The 20,656-nt window shown below is 39.8% G+C and overlaps 1 protein-coding gene across 2 annotated transcripts in view; it reads left to right on the forward strand.

Annotated features, from left to right (window-relative positions):
• The window catches only part of rapgef5b (Rap guanine nucleotide exchange factor (GEF) 5b), a 142,074-nt gene extending 121,648 nt beyond the window's left edge, over positions 1–20,426 (forward strand). The window contains exons 15-27 of one of the 2 annotated variants that reach the window (XM_060921778.1): positions 2,497–2,527; positions 5,760–5,838; positions 6,066–6,215; positions 6,452–6,549; positions 6,659–6,781; positions 11,732–11,910; positions 13,368–13,458; positions 13,574–13,624; positions 13,846–13,933; positions 14,041–14,105; positions 14,214–14,268; positions 19,375–19,487; positions 19,587–20,426. In XM_060921778.1, coding sequence (XP_060777761.1) covers positions 2,497–2,527; positions 5,760–5,838; positions 6,066–6,215; positions 6,452–6,549; positions 6,659–6,781; positions 11,732–11,910; positions 13,368–13,458; positions 13,574–13,624; positions 13,846–13,933; positions 14,041–14,105; positions 14,214–14,268; positions 19,375–19,487; positions 19,587–19,610 — 1,147 coding nt within the window. In that variant the 3' untranslated portion in view covers positions 19,611–20,426. Of the gene's footprint in view, positions 1–2,496; positions 2,528–5,759; positions 5,839–6,065; positions 6,216–6,451; positions 6,550–6,658; positions 6,782–11,731; positions 11,911–13,367; positions 13,459–13,573; positions 13,625–13,845; positions 13,934–14,040; positions 14,106–14,213; positions 14,269–19,374 lie in introns of both variants that reach the window. The other variant, XM_060921779.1, reaches the window with a different exon arrangement.
• Positions 20,427–20,656: the final 230 nt, after the last annotated feature.

Consider the following 20,656-nt stretch of genomic DNA (forward strand, 5'->3'; position numbering starts at 1 on the left):
GTCAGGCTTCAGAAGGTTATTGATTAAATAAAATAAAACCTTAAATAAAACCTTAAATAAAACCTTAAATAAAATACACACTGCAAACAACAGGTTTGTTGCAGTGGTTAAAAAAAAGGAAATGCTTGGGAAATGTTTGGGAAACTCTTTCAGTCTTCTGCCCATAAAGCAATGCTAGTCAGGCAAATTTAGCACATTGCCAGTTATTTATATAAGGTTTTTTGTTTAATTAGGGATGATATGAACAAATGTCTGTGAGGTATATTACTGTCTTATACCAGAGAGCTGTTGAATGCTTGATTCTGATTGGTCAGATTAATGAAAACAGCATGACTCCGACAGGCTGCAAGGTTTATATTAGTGTACGTCTTCTTGAATACATTAGTGTTTATCTCATAACTTACAAACGGATTTTTTTTTTTTTATTTCAGACAGTCCACATAAACAGGTTAAAAATATGTGTAATTGCTTAATTACTAACCTTTCTGTGAGGAGACGTTAAATAAACATTTACTGAAGGAGACTCTGGGAAATCTTTAGGATGGCAAGCTTCATGGTTTTTCAATAACAAGACAAGCTTCATTTTTGTCTTGTTAAAGGAACAGTCCACCGTACTTCCATAATGAAATATGCTCTTATCTGAATTGAGACGAGCTGCTCCGTACCTCTCCGAGCTTTGCGCGACCTCCCAGTCAGTCAGACGCGCTGTCACTCCTGTTAGCAATGTAGCTAGGCTCAGCATGGCCAATGGTATTTTTGGGGGCTGTAGTTAGATGCAACCAAACTCTTCCACGTTTTTCCTGTTTACATAGGTTTATATGACCAGTGACATGAAACAAGTTCAGTTACACAAATTGAAACGTAGCGATTTTCTATGCTATGGAAAGTCCACACTATAATGACAGGCGTACTAACACCTTCTGCGCGCTTCGGCAGCGCATTGATACGGAGCTCAGATATCAATGCGCTGCCGAAGCGCGCAGAAGGTGTTAGTACGCCTGTCATTATAGTGCGGACTTTCCATAGCATAGAAAATCGCTACGTTTCAATTTGTGTAACTGAACTTGTTTCATATCACTGGTCATATAAACCTATGTAAACAGGAAAAACACGGAAGAGTTTGGTCGCATCTAACTACAGCCCCAAAAAATACCATTGGCCATACTGAGCCTAGCTACATTGCTAACAGGAGTGACAGCGCGTCTGACTGCGTCTGACTGACTGGGAGGTCGCGCAAAGCTCGGAGAGGTACGTAGCAGCTCGTCTCAATTCAGATAAAAGCATATTTCATTATGGAAGTACGGTGGACTGTTCCTTTAATGTCACATGACAGAAAAAAAAGAGGCTGGCAAAGGAATGATTGTTTATTGCTGCTATAATGTAAGATGACAGGAATGAACTTGCTTCGTGGATGATACACAGCAATAACTATAAACAGATCAAATGTATGATGTGTTGTTGATGAACAAATAAAAACAGCCAGTTCCTGAGGGGATTGCTGAGGTAGCCTGGGCCCGCCCATCCTAAGCGTGACGCAACACGAGGGCCTGTTGCGAGCTTAGTCTGGCCAGGCAAGCTATCTACAGCTCTTCCAAGCTCCCGAAAAATCAGGAGCCAATCAACTTTGAGCATCTCCAACAGCCCTGGGTAGAGGCGTGTTCAAGGCAGTGACGTAGTAGAACTGCGACCGGAAGCCATAGATTGTTTACAGAATCTATGCCGGAAGCGCTTCATTCACTAGAAACATTACGAACATGGAGCAAGTTCTCATTGAAAACGGAGCAAAGAGCAGCCCTGGAGGTATTTATTGAAAGGAAGGCCGTTTTTGCCTTGCTCCCGACCGGCTTCGGTAAGAGTTTAATCTACCAGTTAGCCTCGTCACGTCACATACGTCAGAGGAAAGAGTGATGTGATTGGTTTAAGCTTCGTCACAGCCTTTTCTGGCTTCGACCAGTAGCAAACTGAGGCATTTCAGGGAGGCGGGTCAACCACGCACTTTGGGAAACGGTTGGGCTTAATATCTTTGCCAGACCAAATGCTCGCAGAGCTTTGAAGTCGTGTTAGCCAGACTATTGCTGAGGTGTAAAAGAAATAAAACACGACAGTGCATTCTGTTCTTGTAAAATAATCCAGTGGTAACAGGAACACAGATGGATGTTCATGTTGTGCTGCCTGACCTCACCCAATCAGTGATTACTTTCCTATTACAGCATACCCTTTTGTGCTTTATTCCATACAACTTGAACGCCTAACACTTCAGTTATGGTTAATATACAGATTTGAGTCTCGTGTGTAAATTGCTTTGCCCGCAGACCCTGCGGTCCCAGTTATGAGGATTATAATGTTGTGGATGCAGGGTACTCACAGAATGGAGTACTGAAAAAAATCCGCAGTGTGCTTTACATTCAATGAGGAATGTCCTTTTTCTGATAATCTAAAGACCTGGTATGTAATCTCATGTTTTGTGTTTTTCTTTTTTTTCCCCTTCTGCCCCAGTACGGTGGATGAATATTCTCCACAGAGGAAGGTGAGTTAACCTACACGGGTGATCTCTGCTCAGCTGAGTCACTGAGAAATGTAGAAGAGGTAGTCGAAGCTACAGGTTTACGCTGTGTGTTGGTTTATATATTAATGCATTTACACTCTTGAAATGGGACTTTGAATGTGAATTAAAAGGGGGGTTTCTCCATTGGGGTGTCGTTTATTCCTTCATTTTTATCCCCCGCTGGCCAAAAGGTCCGTCCGTCCCAAGAAGGGTGCTCAGCTTCTGAAATCAACTCCTCTCACAATTTTTGGAGGAATTTCACGAAACTTGGCAGGATTCTTTGTTAAATGTCGGTAATAAGCATATTATAATTTCGTTAAATTGGATCACATTTTACCAGAGTTACAGCCCTTGATTTGATTAACAAAATTATACTTTGACAATTTCATGAGTGTGTTTTCCTTCTGAAATCAACTCCTCTCACAATTTTTGGAGGAATTTCACCAAACTTGGCAAAAGGCCTTGTTATATGTCAGTATTCTGCATAGTTATTTTGTTCAATTCAGTAGCATTTTACCAGAGTTGTGGCCCTTCATTAACAACCTTGTACTTTCACAATTTCATGAAGGTGTGCTTGCCTTCTGACATCAACTCCTCTCACAATTTTTGGACAAATTTCTCAAAGCTTGGTAAAAGGCCTTGTTATATGACGCTAATACGCATATTGCGATTTAATTTCATTTGTGAAAATTTTACCAGAGTTTTGACCCTTGATTAAATAACTTGTACTTTGCCAATTTCCTGAGGGTGTACATTTTTCTGAAATCAACTCCTCTCACAATTTATGGAGGAATTTCACCAAACTTGGCAAAAGGCTTTGTTATGACAGTTATACGCATATTGAAATTTTGTTTAATTTGGGCAAATTTTACCAGAGTTATGCCCTTGATTATTAACAAACTTGTAGTTTGGCAATTTCATCAAGGTGTGCTTGCTTTCTGAAATCAACTTCCCTCACAATTTTTATACCCTGCTGGCCAAAAGGCTCGAAGGGGGATTATGTCGTGGTGATGTCTGTCTGTCTGTCCGTCCGTCCGTCCGTCCCAAGAAGGGTGCTCACCTTCTGAAATCAACTCCTCTCACAATTTTTGGAGGAATTTCACGAAACTTGACAGGATTCTTTGTCATATGTCGGTAATGCGTATATTGCAATTTAGTTCAAATCAGTCACGTTTTACCAGAGTTATGGCACAGTTGCCAGCAGGTGATATTGTGCTCTCAGAGCACTCTTGTTTAATTCTGCTTCTAGGAAAAAACATGCATTTAAACATACAAAAATGTGTGGGGGGGGCTCCAACATATTTTTCTAGAAGCGTTCCCCCCCCCCTTAAAATGGCTGCATTTTTGCTCTTAATTTATTAAACCCTATGGACCTGGTACCAGATCGAATAGAATATTACTTCCGGTAAAAAGTTCAAAAAAGTTCTTTTTTTTTGTTAGGTTCTATACTTACTATACTTACTAAAACTTTTGTAGTATCTATGTACTTTGTAGTATATCCGTGTTTTTGTCCAGCTGTAGTCAATTTGTTGCTGAATGAAAAAAGTGCCATCTTTGTGCATAGGACCATTACTGTCCTGATGTTAACCACTGTCTAATTTTGAATAAACTTTAGGCAAGGATAAAAAAATGTAAATTTTTCCTTTGGTTTATTGTAATTTACTCAGGCACAGTAACAGTCACAACGTTACTCATCTCATTCATTCTCATTATCTCTAGCCGCTTTATCCTGTTCTACAGGGTCGCAGGCAAGCTGGAGCCTATCCCAGCTGACTACGGGCGAAAGGCGGGGTACACCCTGGACAAGTCGCCAGGTCATCACAGGGCTGACACATAGACACAGACAACCATTCACACTCACATTCACACCTACAGTCAATTTAGAGTCACCAGTTAACCTAACCTGCATGTCTTTGGACTGTGGGGGAAACCGGAGCACCCGGAGGAAACCCACGCGGACACGGGGAGAACATGCAAACTCTGCACAGAAAGGCCCTCGCCGGCCACGGGGCTCGAACCCGGACCTTCTTGCTGTGAGGCGACAGCGCTAACCACTACACCACCGTGCCGCCCACAACGTTACTGACACTGGAAATATATTTTTTAAGGTCTTACATAGCCATATAGACCAAAATTACGTATATAGACCTGATAATTATGGAAGCATTTTTGATTAACTTTGGGTTTGTCTGTCTCGCCGAGCCACACCTCCGCCTTAAGAGATTAAATGAATAGCAAGACTGAAAGTAACGGGGTGGAGTTTTCGTTGCACAGATTTAGCAAAGACGCCAAATGTGGTTAGTTAGCATCTGTGATTAATGATAACAATTGACAATAACAATTCTAATTATGCATAAAACATTTTTTTAATTTAAAATTGATAGTCAGTATAGCAATATCTTTTGAAAATAAACAGGGAAAAAAGGAATAAAAGGGGCTTGCTTTTCTTCTTCCCATGATCTTCAGGAAATTCGGCCTCTTTTGGAAAACGTGTCTTGTTGAATATTCGAAGAATATTTCCTAGAGGTGAATGTGTTTGAGCAACAGTGTACAATTTTATAACTCTTAATAGATGACTGTTCAACAGATTAAATGTTAAATGAATTCATGCTATAATGATAATATACACTCACCGGCCGCTTTAATAGGAACTTGTTCTTGAGTCTAAGATTCCTGTTCTTGGCTGGTAGGAGTGGAACCCAATGTGGTCTTCTGCTGTTGCATGCTGAGATGCTTTTCTGCTCACCATGGTTGTAAAGAGTTGCTATGAGTTGCTATATCCTTCCTGGCAGCTCGAACCAATCTGGCCACCTGAAACGTGCTCAGAGGTTGTTCTGAGGGACACTTTACCTATGTTTAAAATGTCTTTACTCGCTTATATGTTTGTAAATGTAGCCTCAGTGGGACACACATGGCACCCTAATCATGAAATCATATAATAAATTAGTGTAGTAGAGTATTAGTAGAATATAAGACTTTTTTTCTCCCCAGTAAAACTAGTTCTTAGACTGTAAATTAAAATGCATTTGTGAGAATAATGGTCTCTAGTTTAAATTTCTGTCACAATAGACTTACATTACATCATGAATCTCTACTGAATTTCATTATTGTGGCGTTGCTGCTCTCTGCCTCCAAGCTGTGTCTCGATACGCTGTTTTTTTTTTTTTTTTCTCACAGTCATTATCCCCAATGCTGCTTCTTTCCTCTTTGTCAGAATAAAGCACTTTTCCACCAGCTGAGCCTGAAAGAGACCTGGCAGCCTACACGAATAGTCCAGAGGCAGAATAAGGAAGGTAGGCTTATAAAATATTCCCTCTTATTCCTGTCTCCTGGCTCACTGTATCCTTCCACGGTCCAACAGGGACAGTCGATAGAACTTTAAAATGGGTCAGGATTCTCACCAAAAATTGTAACTGAACCTCAATTATGGATTCTAATCAACTTTACAGTTGATTGTGTCTATGTAATGTAATGTAATTAGTGCTATGTGGATGATGTCTATACATGTATGTGCTTTCAGTTTTGTGTCACGTCTATGTGACCATGGACTCTTATGTGAGTGTGAGGACACACAGTGAGGTAACGGCGCAGGAGCTGCTGGCTGCAGTGGCTGAGAGATTAGAGTGCGCAGAGGAGGACATGGTGCTGGTGGCTGTTACCTACTCCAGAGGTACAAATCTACAATTAAAATAGCTACGTGGACCATTAGTTGAATGTGTCATTAGTTTACTCCTATATCAGTGTTCAGAAATGGAAGGTAGTGTGTGTTAGCATTGAGAAATAGTAGACTATTAAACTGGACTGCCCTCTGCTGGAGAAAGTCAAGTACGTCTTTCTCCTCTCTCTCTCTCTCTCTCTCTCTCTCTCTCTCTCTCTCTCTCTCTCTCTCTCTGGTTCTGTCTTCAGGGAAGGTTCTGCTCCAGTCGCAGCAGTGTGTGTACTCGGACTCCCTCGGTGCTGTGAGCAGGCTGTGTGTGTGCAGGAGAGACCTGACAGAGATCACAGTAAGAGATTATCACTTTTTATGTTCCACTCTGAAGTTCATACTGTACACAACTCAGGCAGTTGTGCTCAGTGACTGTGTGCTCCATCTCTCACTTAACATCCAATCAGAGCCTCATCACAGATAACGGACAGATGCAACAGCCAACAGTCAGGATGCTGAGTATGAACACGTGGGACATAGCTGTGGCTCTGACGAACTGTGACTGGAGTCTCTTCAGAAATCTGCAGGAGGTATGATGAGGAGTCCGACATCTCTCTCTCTCTATATATATTTTTTCATTTTCCTGATATTTAATTTTGTTCGTTTTCTTATTTTTAACCTGTGATCCATGTAAAATTTGCCATCTTAAAGCAGTGTTGAAATCGAGTCACTAAACCGCGAGTCCAAGTCCAGTCTCGAGTCCCCAGTGTACAAGTCCGAGTCAAGTCAAAGTATATTCAAAAAAAATTTAGAGTCGAGTCCAAGAACAAGACTCCAACCGCACCATTTGACGGTAGCTGTTTTAACGCCATTAACATTAGTTTGTTCCTGAACATGACTTATGAACAGGTGAATGTGCATTCTCCAGACCCTCCAGGATTTCGCGATGTTGCGATTTGCAACTTCAACGCAAATTCAACCAATCCCCACGAATTCAGGGCGGTGTTGCAATTATATCCAATCACTGCAACTTTCTCGCAAATTTGACCAATCGTTGGCGTCGTCTTGAGGTGACGTCGACAAACTACCTTCCGCCTTACTTCCGTGTATACGTTCAAGAGAAGCAGCATGTGCACAGTGTTGCCAGATTGGGCGGTTTAAAGTGCATTTTGGCGGGTTTTGAACATATTTTGGACTGGAAAACGTCAGCAGTATCTGGCAACACTGCATGTGCGAGTCAGTGTTTATATAGGCTTAAATTCTGTTACTGAAAGTGTGTTATGTTTACAGTGAAGGACTGTGTGCACTTTACATTATTTTTTTACTTAATACAAGAAATTAATGGATGCCAACATTTTTGCCAAAATGGTATTTTATTTTCCATTGTTTAGGCAGCTTCAGCATCATACTGTGAGATTCTGTTCAAATTGTTTTTTTTCTTCTATGAAGCCTGAGCCATTTATTTTATTAGTTTATAATTATTGTTTAATTTAGTCTTCAGGAGAGACTGCCTGCACACAGTACTAGTATTAATAGTTTTTTTCCTTACATGAAAGCTGAGGCATTTATATTATATTTGAAGGTAACTTCATGTTGTGCTGTGAGGTTCTCTGCACTTTAACTTTTGAACCAAAAGGTGCATTTGGATAAGTAAAGCCTATTTTTCTGCATTTTTGTAGTCCTGGTAATCTTTTATATTGGTAAAGTTGTTTATAGGACCATTTCTCAGTGTCTTTGTTTTTTAATCAATAGTTTTTCAGTAATAACTTAATATTTAACATATCACTCAATTTTAATCACAAAAAGAGAAAATCGCAACAATTTCTCGCAACTTTCACTTCCTCTCGCAATGTAATCGCAACAAAACCCTAAAAAACACCGCGACTTTCATCACAATTTTTTGGAAAAACCCCGCAACATCAGACATTTTAGCCCGCAACAATCACAAAAATGGCCCGCGGAATCCTGGGGGAACTGATTCTCTTTATCAGGGAGTGTGAAGTATTCTGCCAGAGATAGTTGGGAGATGGATGTAAGTGCAGAAGGTGTGTTTATTAATACAAGTGAAGAGGGTAAACAATCCAGAACGGCAGGCAAAATTGTAAAACAGTGAAACAGGCAATAGGTCAAGCGAGGCACAAACAGGCTATCGGAGACTCCGCAGAATCAAAGACGAGAAACAGGAAATCAGGGATCAAGAAATCAAACAAGGAAATAAGGCTCAGTAATGTGTCAGCAACGCAACTCAACACTTCGCAAAGTAAGTGTGTTTTCACAGTTTTTATATAGGCGCGCTGATTGCGCCTTAATCCTGTGCAGGTGCGAGTCATTTACGGTGCGCACGACAGTCGGCTTGGTGTGCGCACTGTCCGGAGCGTGCCTGAGAGTGTACCTGTTGCACACACCAAGGCATACAGGTACAAAATTAGTGCAAAAATTAATGTAGATATAAATATCTTATGCCAAATTATTATGGCATGTTACAAAAAAATAAAGAAAAAATCCGAGTCCTCGTCTCCAATTTACAAGTTTGAATGCAGTTAATGTACGAGTACGAGTCATCAGTGCTCAAGTCCAGGTCAAGTCATGAGTCCTTAAATTTAGGGCACGGGTCCTGGACTCGAGTACTACAAGCCTGTCTTGTAAGGTTATTATTCATTATGAGATGTACAGTATTCAGCATCAGCAATTTAAGTTACATAAATAGATAAACAGGGATTTGGGGAATGCAGGAGTCTAGCTTCAATTACTGGGAAGCCAAGTCAGATTTTTTAACCCATGAGCAGTTTTACAGCTACAAAATTTGTGCACTTTAATTACAATATCTTGCCCTCTTGGGAATTTGCATGATTATTTATTACTGTATTTATCTCAGATACTATTGAGGCCATGAATAATAATCAGGCTATGATGAAACACACACAAAACTGTCTAAACAGCGCTATAACTTCATAATTAACTCGATAATTAATTTCCAAAGTCCTGAGTACTCATGCACAGTTTTGATATTAACTTTACTCTCTGTGCTTAACTCAACTCTTAATGACCATGTTGAACATGCAGGATGTAATGCACTGTACACTTGATAGAATGTCATTTGAGATTCAGTCTCAAAAAAGGAGTCACTGCTTCTGTCTTAATATTGTGTAACTCTGAAGTAAACGTATTTACACCAAGATTAAGGGCCCGTTTACACGAGGACGCTGTCGGGTAAAAACGACTAAATATTTTATCGGAAGTGCCTTTCGTCTACACGGGGACAGCGTTTCCGAGGCTGAAAAACGGAAAAAATTGAAAACGCCTTCCAGAGTGGACAAGTTAAAAACAGCCCCCGTTGCATATCCATCTAAACTACCCAATATGCGAAACTCTGCTCGGATCTGCTCACGTCGGGTACGCGTTTACGTCATACATATGTCATATACTGTACATGCCAGCCCGGGAAGTAAGAAAGTAAGTAAAAAAGTAAGAGCATGTCTGATTACATAGATCCAACGGACCTTCAAGCTGCTCTGGCAGCTTTAATAAACGTCCAGGAGTCCTTCAAACATCTATACCGAATCTGCACATATACCGCTAATGAACAGAGGGGGTATAGTAAGCTCTTACTTTTTTTACTTACTTTCTTACTTACCATAGCCAGAGTAGTCAAAATTTTCGCGGCGCAGATGTGCAGATCAGACAAGACGGAAGACGTTGCGCATGCGTGCAGACATAGCGGAGGTCTTTCACAGCACCACCTAGTCGCCTGGCATGCCATCCAATTGAATTCCACACATTTATGCGTCACCGTATAGACGCAGATTTCCTCCTTGAAAACGGTCATGTAGACGCGGAAAAAAGTGAGAACAAAAACGGACCTTTGCGTTTTTGTTTCAGACCGTCCCCGTGTAAAGTGGGCCTAAAGTGCATATTCTGGACCAATTTCGTTTTTGTTTTTTATATGAAAGTATGTCCCTTTTACACACTCATCCAGAAGGGTAATTTTGCACAAGGCCATCTGTCTACAGCAGAAAAAAACAAAAAAAACAAAACGCGTCTGGAAAAATCCCAAGCGAGTCTGGAGCCAGATTTGTGACGTTACCTGCAGAAGCGCCAGCAGGCTGCGCGAGCTTTGCACGGTTTCAGTGCACAGCCTGTGTAGACCAAGCGCTCCCATTTCTCGCTCATTGTCTGGTCTTTTGGAAAACGATGAGTACTAATCCCATCAAGATTGGTGTTGCTACACCGTCCTACGATACATCTGTTAGCCATTTTAATAATTACGCGATAACGTTGAAGAAATTTGCAGAAAACCACCAGGTCGTTTTCTCATAAACAAATCAGCGCTGACGTAGGATTCAGAGGGAGGCGTCCCGCACATGACGTCACGAAAATCAATGTTTGCCGGGGAATCTAAATGCCAAGTTTTTTCAGAGGCAGACCAATTCGCCTCAAATGGCTTGATTTCAACTGAATTTTTCTGGTATTGCGCAAGGTAAAAAAAAATTGCAGAGAATGCAGAATGTTACAGATATTTGACCAAAGTTTAATATAAAATAGGAGAATTACATTGATCTTGCTCCTGAATTTACCCGTGATATGCACTTTAAAGTATTGACACACTTGGATTCGTTTGAGTCGCCATTAAAAAAGGCAATATCACTCTCAGTATGAGCAGTAAGAGGTGAATGAGTAACAGCATCATGCTCATTTTAACGTACACTTTTTAATATACTTGCTTTTTTGTTCCAGAGGTCAAAGAAAATCAAAAGTAAGGCAATAACCAGTCATCACCCCACAGAACCTTATGTAAAATGAACATGGGTAGTTGACTGGGCTTTTGAATTTGGATTAGTCACTGTACATGGAAGCTGTGTGGCTCAAGTGATCAAAAGTACTCTGTTTGATGCTGTTAATATGGAAATTCCCATTAACATTATTAAATTTACCTCTTTGGTGCCAATAATGGGAACTGAGGAGCATGCTTCACCAAAGCAACAATTATACTGAGCATCCTTTGAGTGGCAGCTACATCAAATAAACATTAAAAATGGATGTAGTTTTTAATATGGTGCAGGTTTATAACAGGTGATATTTTTGGGAGGAGTGTCCAGTCCCAGCACTTTGAAGCAATCAGAAGTAAAGATGTAGCTTTAAGCTTTCAAACGCAGGAAAGTGTTCAGGACCGATGGTTTTACTGTTTCTCTGTTGCATTTTTTTTCTTGCTATGTACAAGAGGGGAAAAAAGAGAGGCTGGTGAGCGAACAACTGTTTACAGCTGTTATAACAGGCACTAACATGTTTTGCAGATGTTCCATAACATTTCATGTAACTATAAATGGATAAAACATATCACACGTTGTTCTTTAAATAAATGTTTTAAAAATTGTCAGTATATTGCTGCATCATACCAGCCCTTTGCTGATTATTTTCCTGTAACAGCATGCCTCATTGTCTTTTATTTCTTACATATTAGATAAATGGCTTCCTGTGTGTATTAGGTCTGTGTGAGCAGTTTATATTCACTCGTCTTTCCCTTCTTTTCCGTGTCTGTACAGCAAGAACTGGTTTATTTCACACTGAGCCGCGACTCTTGCACTGGCCACACGGTGGCACTGGAGCTGCTGCTTCAGCGCTGCAACGAGGTGCAACAGTGGGTAATGACTGAGGTGCTGCTGTGCCCCACACTCTGCAAACGTGTACAGCTCTTTAAGAAGTTCGTCAAGATCGCAGCCCAGTGAGTTAACCTTCAGTGTACGACTCTTGTGTTGTTCATCTCAAACTCTATCTCCAACATACTGTATAAACCTTCAGAGCTTAAATTATATCACATCACTTTGACTGAGAATTCATTCAAGCATTCTACCTACAAAATATATGTTTTACGTAAAGATTTAATGACGCCCAATGACAACTGACCTTAGAGTTCAATTATAAGTGAGTTTTAAGTAAGAAAGATTTGTGGGTTTTTATCCCCCACTGGCCGAAAGGCCCGAAGGAGGATTATGTCGTGGCGATGTCTGTCCATATGTCCCAGGAAGGGTGCTCAGCTTCTGAAATCAACTCCTCTCACAATTTTTGGAGGAATTTCATAAAACTTGGCAGGATTCTTTGGTACATGTTGGTAATACACATATTCTAATTTCGTTAAATTTGGTCACATTTTACCAGAGTTACAGCCCTTGATTAATAAAATTATACTTTGACAATTTCGTGAGTGTGTTTTCCTTCTGAAATCAACTCCTCTCACAATTTTTGGAGGAATTTCACCAAACTTGGCAAAAGGCCTTGTGATATGTCAGTAGTACTTATATTATTTTGTTTAATTCGGTCACATTTTACCAGAGTTGTGGCCCTTCAATAACAACCTTGTACTTTGACAATTTCATGAAGGTGTGCTTGCCTTCTGACATCAACTCCTCTCTCAATTTTTGGATGAATTTCTCAAAGCTTGGCAAAAGGCCTTGTTATATGATGGTAATACGCATATTGCGATTTAATTTCGTTTGTGAAAATTTTACCAGAGTTTTGACCCTTGATTAAATAACTTGTACTTTGACAATTTCATGAGGGTGTACGTTCTTCTGAAATCAACTCCTCTCACAATTTGTGGAGGAATTTCACCAAACTTGGCAAAAAGCTTTGTTATATGACAGTTATACGCATATTGAAATTTCGTTTAATTTGGGCAAATTTTACCAGAGTTATGCCCTTGATTATTAACAAACTTTGGCAATTTCATCAAGGTGTGCTTGCTTTCTGAAATCAACTTCCCTCACAATTTTTATCCCCCGCTGGCTGATTTCGAAGGGGGATTATGTCGTGGTGATGTCTGTCTGTCCGTCCCAGGAAGGGTACTCAGTTTCTGAAATCAACTTCTCTTACAATTTTTGGAGGAATTTCACGAAACTTGACAGGATTCTTTGTTATATGTCGATAATACGTATATTGGGGTTCTGTTTAATTCAGTCGCATTTTTCCAGAGTTATGGCAGAATTGCCAGTGGGGGATATTGTGCTCTCAGAGCACTCTTGTTTTTTCTCAGTAGATGGAAACATAGTAAAATTATTTATTATATATTAATCTGAAGTATTATGTTGTGCAGTATTATTTTATAAGTTTTATATAAGAATAATTTTATGTTTGACACATTTTTCTAAGAGATTAATTTTTGTGTCCGTTTCTCACTCCTAGCTGTAAAGCACAGAGGAACCTGAACTCCTCCTTTGCCATTATAATGGGTTTGAACACTCCAGCCGTCAGCCGATTGACTCAGACCTGGGAGGTGAGGAGGCTCATCTCACAATTGATGCCTAAACACTTTAAATTTACTCTTCCATAGTAGAATTTAAGAACTTTCATTTATTGTAAAATCTCCCCATTTTTCCTGTCATTTTTAGAAAGTTCCTGGGAAATTCAGAAAGTTGTTCTCCGAGCTTGAGAGCTTGACAGTAAGTAACTGTGTGTGTGTATATATAAAGTGTTCAGTAGCTTTACATAATAATATCAGTGCTTCTGTTATTGCCAGAGAGACACAGAATGAAGCAATATGTTACTGCTGTATAAACATGCTGTACATATTCCACCAATCGCTTAATTACATAAATAAGTATACAAGCATGTCGAAAAGTACTTTGTCACATAAAAAAAAAATAATGCTGTGTATTTTCAGGACCCATCCTTCAACCACAAAGCCTACAGGGATGCCTTCAAGAAGATGAAGTCTCCCAAAATCCCTTTCCTACCTCTGCTACTGAAAGGTGCTTCTATAACATTCAGCTCACACAGCACTAGATCCCTTTATTATAAAATATTGCTCTGTGATGTAGAGTTTGGAGCCTTAAACAAACCCTTTCGTTCCTGTTAGATATTACATTCATTCACGAGGGAAACAAAACCTTTCTTGATCATCTGGTCAACTTTGAGAAACTGGTACGTTAATTTAACGTCACACCTGTAATCAGTCATTTATTTACAGTATAGAGACCTCAGCATAATGTACTTAATACTGACGTGTTGCTTCTTAACTCCACCTTCCAGCACATGATGGCAGACATGGTGCGGGTCATAAGGCACTGTCAGACAGACCACATGGGTAAGCATCAGTGCTGACTGGTGCCGAATATTTCTCTCTCAATTTTTTTTTTTTTGAAGTAAATTTTAGCAAAGGGAATTAGAAATGATTGTGTTTCCATCAATGACTGCTGCTGGGGCAACACGTGGAAAAGCTGCTGTAACGTAGAGCATCAGCCAGAAACAGTCACAGAGAGATTATAAGAGAGATTTGATGCCATCACTGGGGAATTAATATCTACAATATATAGTGGCCATAATAATAATAATATTTAGATAGTTTTGAAGGTCACTGTATAAACAACTGTAAGTGAACAAGCATATAAAATCAAAATATTCAATATACAGTACCAGTCAAAAGTTTGTACACCTCTACTCATTCATAGGGTTTTCTGTATTTTGACTAGTTTCTCCACTGTAGAACAATACTGAAGACATCAAAACTATGAAATAACATACGGAACATATATGGAATTATGTGGTTAAAAAAAGTGTTGAAACAAATTGTTTCATATTTTAGATTCTTCAAAGTAGCCAGCGTTTATCTTGATGATGCTTTGTACACTATTGGCATTATCTTAACCAGCTTCATGAGGTAGTCACCTGGAATGCTTTTCAATTAATAGGTGTGCCTCGTCAAAAGTTAATTAGTGCAATTCCTTGCCTTTTTAATGTGTTTGAGATCAAACAGTAAATAGTAAATAATAATACAGTAAATAGCCCTATTCCACAACTGTAGTAATCCACATTGTCAAGAACCGCTCAACTAAGTAAAGAGAAACGACATCCATCATTACTTTAAGACATGAAGTGACTTTTAATGAATAAAAACAAGAAGACAGAGTATATCCCCCGCCCTATATACCATCTATATACCACGTTTCAAGATATTATTTGTCACATTTTTCAAGTTGTGCTACAGGAAACCAACCCTACCTCTTTACACTGACCTCAGCAGCCCACGGCATAAACCCACCGGACCTTTGGTCCAGATGAGCTAAAAATTAAAATTTTTCACATTTCTTAGTATCAAAAGGCACGTATACATTACTTTAATCAACACATATACCAACTTTCAAGACCATACCACTCAGTTTTCAAGTTCTGCTCCGGAAACAAAACCTACCCCTAAGACTAACCTGAGAGACTAAGTCTGAAATTGTTTTCATGGAAACATGAAAAATTTAAATTTCTCATTTCTTAGTATGAAAAGGCACATCTACATCACCTTGTTAACATTTACCGTATACTAAGTTTCAAATCCATATCATGAATAGTTTAACAGTTGGAAACAAACATTGCTCTTAGAAACTAAGTCAAAATCTATTTTTTATGTAAAAATTTGAAAAATACTTTTTTTCAAAAATCCAAAATAGCAAAAGGCACCAGTTCACATGCTGCTTGATATGTATACAAAGTTTCATGACGATATCTTCAGTAGTTTTAAAGATATGGCCTGGAACCGAAAATGTGACTGGACGGACAGACGGAACCCGTTTCTATATCCCCTGCCAAACTTCATTTGGGCGGGGGATAATAAAGAAAAAACAATGAATTAGAAGGTGTGTCCAAACTTTTGACTGGTTCTGTAGGCTGAAAGAGGAAGGCACATAAGAAGAAAAAAAGAATTGTTGGGGGAAATGGTAGGAAGGTTATAGACATATTTGGAAGACAAAACAGTATATGAATTTCTAGATGGACTTTCATTCAAAAATTGGCATAAATGGAAATAGATGGAAAGTCCACTAGAAAGATTATTGTAACCAGTTTTGTAGTCGAGTCACTAAACCTCGAGTCCAAGTCCTGTCTCGAGTCCCCACTGTTCAAGTCTGAGTCAAGTCCAAGTCATTAAAGAAAATTTCAAGTCGAGTCCACTACTGATCTGAGGCTCACTTTACACGGGGACGGTCTGAAACAAAAACGCAAAAGTCCGTTTTCGTTCTCACTTTTTTCCGCGTTTACACGACTGTTTTCAAGGAGGAAATCTGTGCGTCTATACGGTGACGCATAAATGTGTGGAATTCAATTGGATGTGCATGCCAGGCGGCTAGGTGGTGCTCTGAAAGACCTCCGCTATGTCTGCACGCATTCGCATCGTCTTCCGTCTTGTCTGATCTGCACATCTGCGCCGCGAAAACTTTGGCTACTCTGGCTATGGTAAGTAAGAAAGTAAGTAAAAAAGTAAGAGCATACTATACCCGCCTCTGTTCATTAACGGTATATGTGCAGATTCGGTATAGATGTTCGAAGGACTCCTGGACATTTATTAAAGAGCACCTTGAAGGTCCGTTGGATCGATGTAATCAGACATGCTCTTACTTTTTTACTTACTTTCTTACTTCCCGGGCTGGCATGTACAGTATATGACATGTATGACGTAAACGCGTACCCGACGTGAGCAGATCCGAGCAGAGTTTTGCGTATTGGGTAGTTTAGACGGATATGCAACGGGGGCTGTTTTTAACTTATCCACTCTGGAAGGCGTTTTCAATTTTTTCCGTTTTTCAGCCTCGGAAACGCCGTCCCCGTGTAGACGAAAGGCACTTCCGATAAAATATTTAGTCGTTTTTACCCGACAACATCCTCGTGTAAACGGGCCCTGAGTCGAGTCCGAGAACAAGACTCCAACTGCACCATTTGACGGTGGCTGTTGCTGCCTTTATGTGAAACCGTCTCTGCTACTGTGTTGGACTAACGTTACTGCTCAACTGCCCCATTTTAGTTAATAGGCTACAGATAAAAAGCTTGTTCATCGCTCAGCAAGCCCCGCCCACTATCAACACGGCAAATAACATGAGAGGGTTAACACTAGCTAGTTTATCGCTCAGCAAGCCCCGCTATCAACAGAGCAATGAACATAGCATGTCACTTCCTTCTCTGGGTGGAGTCTTACCAAATGACGACTGAAGTTTGAGGTTGTCCCCGTCGTCTCCTCGATAGCGCTTCTACATATGGAACACACAGCAGTGCATTTTTTCCCACTGCACGAGAAGTCTGTATAAGCAAAGTGGACAATCCTAGGGGTGTTCTCTCCAGGCATTTTAGTGCCATTAACAATAGATTAGATTAGATAAAACTTTATTGATCCCTTTGGGAGGGTTCCCTCAGGGAAATTAACATTAGTTTGTTCCTGAACATGACGTATGAACAGGTGAGTGTGCATTTTCTTGCATGAAATTGTATAAAATTTAATGTAGATGTAAATATCTTATGCCAAATTATTATGGCATGTTACAAAAAATAAAGAAAATATCTGAGGCCTCGTCTCCAAATTACAAGTCTGAATGCAGTTAATGTACAAGTCAGAGTCCAAGTCATCAGTGCTCAAGTCCAAGTCAAGTCATGAGTCCTTAAAATTAGGGCAGGAGTCAGACTCAAGTACTACAAGCCTGGTTACATGGTTTGAAGACTTAGTTTCTTCATTGTAAACTTGCATGATGCAGTACAAATGCATTAAACAGTGAATGGGCCCCAACTGAGTGGTATTTTAAGTATAACTGAATGGTATTATGAGTATACAGTTAATAATTAATGTAAACCTACAGTGCCTTGCAAAAGTATTCATCCCCCTTGGTGTTTGTCCTGTTTTGTTGCATTACAAGCTGGAATTAAAATGGATTTTGGGGGGGTTAGTACCATTTGATTTACACAACACGCCTACCACTTTAAAGGTTCACTTTTATTTTATTGTGACACAAGCAATAATTAAGATGAAAAAAAGAAATCTGGAGTGTGCATAAGTATTCACCTCCCCTTTTAGTTGATTTTAAGGTCCACCTGTGTGCAATCGACGTGTCACATGATCTGTCGCATGATGTCTGTATAAATCAACCTGTTCTGGAAGGACCCTGACTCTGCAACACTACTAAGCAAGCAACATGAGAACCAAGGAGCACGCCAGACATGTCAGAGACAAAGTTGTGGAGAAGTATAGATCAGGGTTGGGTCATAAAAAATATCCCAAACTTTGAATATACTAGGGAGCACCATTAAATCCATTATAGCAAAATTGAAAGAATATGGCACCACTACAAACCTGACAAGAGAAGGCAGCTCACCAAAACTCACAGACCAGGCAAGGAGGGCATTAATCATAGATGCAACAAAGACACCAAAGATCCACAGCGGAGATGGGAGTATCTGTCCATAGGGCCACTTTAAGCCGTACACTCCACAGAGTGGGGCTTTATGGAAGAAAAAAGTCATTGCTTAAAGAATCACGTTTGGAGTTTGCCCAAAAGCATGTGGCAGACTCCCCAAACACATGGAAGAAGACTGGTCAAATGAGAAAAATGTAACTTTTTGGCCATCATTGGAAATGCCATGTGTGGCGCAAACCCAACACCCTGAGAACACCATCCCTACAATGAAACATGGTGGTGGCAGCATCGTGCTGTGGGGATGTTTTTCATCTGCAGGGACAGGAAAGCTGTTCAGACTGAAGGAAAGATGGATGGCACTAAATACAGGGCAATTCTGGAGGAAAACCTGTTTGAGTCAGCCAGAGGTTTGAGACTGGGACGAAGGTTCATGGTCTAGCAGGACAATGACCCTAAACATACTGCTAAAGCTACACTGGAGTGGTTTAAAGGGAAACATTTAAAATGTCTTGGAATGGCCTAGTCAAAGCCCAGAACTCAATCCAATTGAGAATCTGTGGCATAACTTGAAGATTGCTGTACACCAGTGCAATCCATTTAACTTGAAGGAGTTGGAGCAGTTTTGCCTTGAGGAATGGGCAAAAATCCCAGTGGGTAGATGTGCTAAGCTAATAGAGACATACCCCAAGAGACTTGCAGCTGTAATTGTAGCAAAAGTTGGCTCTATAAAGTATTAACTTTTTTTTTTTTTGGGGGGGGGTACTTATGCATACTCCAGATTTCTGTTTTTTTCATCTTATTGTTTGTGTCACAATAAAAAAATACAAATTTAAAGTGGTAGGCATGTTGTGTAAATCAAATGGTGCTAACCCTCCAAAAATCCATTCTAATTCCAGCTTGTAATGCGACAAAACGGGACAAACACCAATGGGGATGAATACTTTTGCAAGGCATTGTAAATAAGACTCCGAGAGAGTATGAGAGTCGACTGACTTGTTAACACTTAAAATGTGTTTGCCATCTTTAAGGAAACATGTTGAGCCAGAAGGAGAGTCCCGATGTCAGAGCCTACATCAACTATCTACACATCATCGACAATCAGCAGACTCTGTTTGAGCTTTCACACAGAATAGAGACAAAGGTCTAGGACACACGTGTGTGTGTGTGTGTGTGTGTGTTAATGTGTTTCATTGATTAATGAAAGAAGAACTGATGCCATGATCCCTCTTACATGGCCAAGACACTGAAAAGGAGGCACAGTTAACATGGACATCCGCAAGAGAGAGAGGCTGAGCCTCGCAGACTGCACAGATCAGAGGAGGAGAAAATCACAAGGAGCCAAGGACCTTAAAGGTGCATAAATATGAAATGGCACTGAAGCATCTGGGATGGCCTATTAACCTAGCCATGGCAATAAGGAGGTATTACAGATCACATGATATGTCTGAGTACACTGTTTCTCTTTCATAGACATGAAAATGTTGAAGTGAAAAGGTCTAAGGTAACATAATGGTTGTACAGGAATGTGTGTTGCTTTACAAAGAACATAAACTATTTATAGCCTTAGACAATCAGAAAAACAAAGAAGACAACAGTCTTTGCTGTATCTAGATTATTTTCAGGACTTGGCAATAGTAGCGACAGAAGTAACCAGTACCAATGTAATTCAGCTCCAGTAGTTGCCTGGTAGCGACATACAAGCGACACCAAAACATTAAAAATCAGCAAAAATTTTGCTTACAAAATTAGCATCATGGTTTTGTTGTCATGCAGCAGGGTTACACTATGAGAGCAGAGCAGAATTCTACAAGCACATTTATTTGTAGACCCCTTCTACCTGAGATATGCATTTATATCTTCAATATAATAACGGAAACACTGATTAGTTAAGTATTCAGTATAGTGAGGAGGAGGAAGTGATAAGGCCTTCACCTCAGAAATGCAGTGTGTGTGGTGTGTTTCAAACCATACTGGTCTATATGATTTGGCAGTGCTACTGAGTGACCAGTATTAAATGTGCATGTCGAATAAACGTGTAAAGATTATAAATATATTAAATAAATTTTTTTTTTAATTGACAGCCAAGCAATACGTTTATGTTCATGCCTCCATGAAGCATAATTTGTTTGATAATTATACTTGATTCTAAAACCACTTAAAAAGGAAAAAAAAAGCATTAAAACTTAGGACTGTTACATCACTGCTTACGAATGTCTTTATTTTCCCTGTCTTGGTGATGGTTTCAGGCTTCAAAGGTACTCTGTAAGCGCACATGCTCACTGCTTGAGTGGATTACCAAAGTCTATTATA

Source organism: Neoarius graeffei, chromosome 5 (genome assembly GCF_027579695.1).
Source record: "Neoarius graeffei isolate fNeoGra1 chromosome 5, fNeoGra1.pri, whole genome shotgun sequence".
Taxonomy (NCBI): domain Eukaryota; kingdom Metazoa; phylum Chordata; class Actinopteri; order Siluriformes; family Ariidae; genus Neoarius; species Neoarius graeffei.